The sequence below is a fragment of the Austrofundulus limnaeus genome, unplaced genomic scaffold (genome assembly GCF_001266775.1).
Source record: "Austrofundulus limnaeus strain Quisiro unplaced genomic scaffold, Austrofundulus_limnaeus-1.0 Scaffold27, whole genome shotgun sequence".
NCBI classification, from domain to species: domain Eukaryota; kingdom Metazoa; phylum Chordata; class Actinopteri; order Cyprinodontiformes; family Rivulidae; genus Austrofundulus; species Austrofundulus limnaeus.
In genome coordinates this window covers 1948523-1952706 of record NW_013952429.1, presented here as the reverse complement: position 1 = coordinate 1952706, position 4184 = coordinate 1948523, and the positions used below count along the sequence as shown (strand labels likewise).

At 38.1% G+C, this 4184-nt stretch overlaps 1 protein-coding gene across 4 annotated transcripts in view; it reads left to right on the top strand.

The window, feature by feature from the left end:
• Nucleotides 1-4184, top strand: part of mast1a (microtubule associated serine/threonine kinase 1a) — a 59023-nt gene that overhangs the window by 44673 nt on the left and 10166 nt on the right. For all 4 annotated transcript variants that reach the window (XM_014004940.1, XM_014004939.1, XM_014004938.1 and 1 more), the window contains 3 exons: nt 1150-1358; nt 1648-1786; nt 2230-2362. In XM_014004940.1, the coding sequence (XP_013860394.1) occupies nt 1150-1358; nt 1648-1786; nt 2230-2362 (481 nt within the window). The remainder of the gene's footprint in view (nt 1-1149; nt 1359-1647; nt 1787-2229; nt 2363-4184) is intronic.

The following is a 4184-nucleotide window of genomic DNA, read 5'->3' as shown; positions in this document are numbered from 1 at the left end:
AAGAAGCCTCCGACTGAAGACACTTTGTCTTTCTATGACTGTCTGATGAAGAGGATGGTCAGGGTTGTCCACAATGTGCTTGATTTTATGTAAAATCCTTCTTTGCACCATCATCTCCAGAGATTCCACAGTCGTCCCCAGAACAGAACCAGCCTTCGTTATCAGGTTTAGCCTTTTTAGGTCCCTGGTTCTGATGCTGCTGCCCCAACAGATGACAGCAGAAGAGATGACACTCTCAACAACAGACTTGTAGAAGATCTGTATACTGTATACTGTATATTTTTTTATTACTTGTAGATGAATTTGTGTCTCTTAGATGATTATATTTCATTATTTTGTTAGAATTTTTCTCTCAAGACTTTAAATCTCCATGTGTTGCTTTTACATTTTCTCTGTCTCCTGTATTTACATTTCCTCATGCATTTCTGCCTTATTATGCAAATAAGATGGGCGGTTCCTCTTGGGTCAGCTCCTCTCCTATTGGTCAACAGACAGGAAATAACTAAAACAAACATCAGCTGATGTTAGGTAGTGTGCTCTTTAAATGTCAAATAATACTATTAAATTTGTGTTCAGTTAAAGTTTGTTGTGTTTATTTATAAGCACTGTTCAGTTTACAGCTATATAATACTTTATGGGATAATCATGCAGCAGTATGACAGAGAACAAACACAAAAGCACTTCTCTAGCTCTTCAAAGCTTTAGTAACAGAGARCCGGTGGGATTAAGCTCGGAGACGTTTTAAAATGCATGTCTCTCATCCGCTCAGCCACTGAGTTATTCAGTGATTTGAAAGAAAAATCGAATCATTTTAAACAGGCTCCACTAGCAAGAATCTGACAATAGGGATTTAAAAMCATACATAACATAGTTTTCTCTTTATCTTGGCCACAGCACGTGCTGCTGCATGGTAAAAGCTGCAGCCCAGTAAACGTATCAACACCTACAAAACTATAAGGACATATACGAGGTATATTTTAAATTTCACTTCAGGTTAAATAAAAAAGACAATTAATGCAATCAGTTCAAAAGATGGAATTCAGCATCAAAAGCCTAAAAATTCCATCTCCTCCTGACAAGTCCACACAGCTATGATTTATCATGGCTTTTAACCACCTGCTGTGTTTTCATCTCCTCTCTTCTTTCCAGCGCCGTCTATCTGGTGCGGCACAGAGAGACRCGTCAGCGTTTCGCCATGAAGAAGATCAACAAGCAGAACCTGATACTGAGGAACCAGATCCAGCAGGCCTTTGTGGAGCGGGACATCCTCACCTTCGCAGAGAATCCCTTCGTGGTGTCCATGTTCTGTTCCTTCGAGACGCGGCGACACCTCTGCATGGTCATGGAATACGTGGAAGGTCAGGAAGTCTGGTTTAGTTTTACACCAGGCTGAAAATGAGAGCACACTTTAGATTTATGAGTCTAGTTAGTTTGTGTGTGTGGTTTTTTTTTTCACGGTTTGTCTGCCCTTCATTTGTCTTTGTCTAGAGCAGTGCACTACAAAGCAGGATTAATGGCTGAGATGCTCTGAGCTTAAAATCTCATTTAGGCCTGTTTTTTTATGGCTGATATTTTTATTTTACGTAAACAGAGGATCTGAATGTCAAAGTCTCATTTGACCTGAACTTAGGTTCTTGTTTTCTTCAGGGGGCGACTGTGCCACCTTGTTGAAGAATATCGGGGCTCTGCCTGTGGAGCTGGCAAGGATGTATTTCGCTGAAACGGTTTTGGCGTTGGAGTACCTGCACAACTACGGCATCGTTCACAGAGACCTCAAACCTGACAAGTAAGTTACAAATGCTATAATAACCGTTTTCTTTACTCTGGAAAAGAACGTTTGTTTTTACTGCAGCAGCGTGAAGTAGGCCATATTCTCCAGCCAGTAAACAGCATCAATAAAATATCTCCACTCGAAGACTCAAACGTTCTCAGCGGGAGGTCAAAGCAAGAGCTGCTTCAGAGCTGGAAAAATTACCACGACTCAAAAATAATTTCTAGTAGTTCAAAGGAATGCCTGCACTACTCCAGATATATTTCAAAGAGATGTTGGTATGCACTAGCAACATTTTTAACCTCTCCAGGTTCTGCAACTTTATATTTTGTTTATCAAAAAGCTTCTTCTTAGTGTGACATTAAATATGGTATTGATGTAGCTTTAAAAGCATCATGATTTATGTTGTTTTTTTCTATTTACTACAAGGTTAATGTGTGTTTGTGCTCATCATTTAGTCTCCTGATCACCTCCATGGGACACATTAAGCTGACGGACTTTGGTCTGTCGAAGATGGGACTGATGAGCCTCACCACCAACCTGTACGAAGGACACATAGAGAAAGATGCCCGAGAGTTTCTAGACAAACAGGTACAGTCAGATCATTTATCACATGCTGCTGCAATCAGTCTCACCGTTTTAACAACAGGCATGACTGTGAAATATTTTTGGTTGTAGTTAGATTCTCTGTAATGACGTCACAGATTGTACTGCTTTGTAGCAAACCTTGTTTTTAAACCAACACTACTGCAGCTCTCCCTTTGAACATGGGCGTCATTACTGAGGGACAAAAATGTAGCAGGAATGGCACAAAAAGAAGGGTTATAAGACAAATACACTCTTGAAATATAAATGGAAAGTTTTTTTCTTTTAGGTAGATGTCTGTAGAAACAAACATGCTTAATGACGCTTTATTTCATAATTAAATGCATCTAATTTTATTAATGCAAAATATACTAAAAACAGATTACATCATAAGGAACTTTGTTACTTAGTTTATATTTATTAGAATGCAAGCACTCTTGCCTAAATACTGGTACTTTTTTTAACTTCACCTGCTGTACTTTCAAAGATATACAGTATTTTGCTTGTTTAAAGACAAAAATGTACTTATTGGAAACAAACAATACTCACTTTACGACCACCAGGTACCTTTAAGTCAAGTAAAATGAAATGTATTTACTTCAAACTCATCTGGGATTTTAAACCGAGTTAGAAAACAGCAAATAMAACTAAATCCAGCGATCGGTAGTTTGGAGTATTTTGTCACAGTTTATTTGCATGAGTTTTGCTTTAAAACCTTACACGGTTCAATTTCCTCCCCAAAAATAACTCTACTTCTGTTGACTCAACCTTTCAGCTCTTAGTTGCCATTTCTTTTTCAAAAGAAGAAAAAATTAAACTGTTTTTTTGTTTTTCCTTCAATTTTGATGCTATTGTTCTATCTCCTGACTTTGCTCACATCTGGGAATTATTTTACCGAGTTGATATTCGTTGTGTGCCAAGACTGTCCAATGTGTACTCATCAAGTTTGAATGTGATCAAATGACTTATAAATGTTGGCAGCAAAACATGATTCTGCTGATTTATGAGGATGATACAAACCCATTTTGACAGTTATTATGATTGGAATACTGACGTGTTTTTTTCCATCCTATGATAGAAAAGCAAAAGCTGCTGCAGGTTTGTGTCTCAGCTGTTTACAAACTGATTTGTTCAGTGCAGAATTAGCAACAGAAAAGACAAACAGTGGCTGCTCGTTCTATTGTCTCATCCAGCCCTGTATGCAATCCTGCCAAGTCATCCAGCTGAATCAATATTCTTCAAAGACAGTCGCTGCATTATGATGCTTCCTGTTTAGCTGGAGTTGCTGAATCATTAATGCTCTTCATCTCCATCACAATGCCATTTATCAATTATAGTTATTGTTTATGCTCTGGATCAGACCGTAATCATTCAGGCTGGCTCACGAGTCCTTTTACTTTTCYGCATGGAAGCAGGCGTCTGTTCGTCTCCCAGTAATCAGCTCACATCTGGGATCGGCACACATCACAGGTCTGCTTTTCGTGTTTTTAGTGGAGATTCTGTTTGATGGAGATTTTTTTTCATGCAGCCAGAAGTGCCATGTGCTGTGTAAGCTAGCAGGCACAACACAGGAACAAACCAGTTTTTAAATGTCAGACACACTCAACTGCACAACTCACTATAAATGTAAAAAAAAAAAAAACATGATAGATTATTTATTGGTTACATTTTTTTGCACTTTATGTGACGTGCTGAATTTTCAGATTTTTAAAATGTGTGCAGCTTAAAGTTAAAATTTAAAATTTTAGTTTTTATTCTCACAAACATTACGTAATTTTAAATATTTAAATCACGTGTCAAACTCCAGGCCAGCGGGCCAAATCAGGCC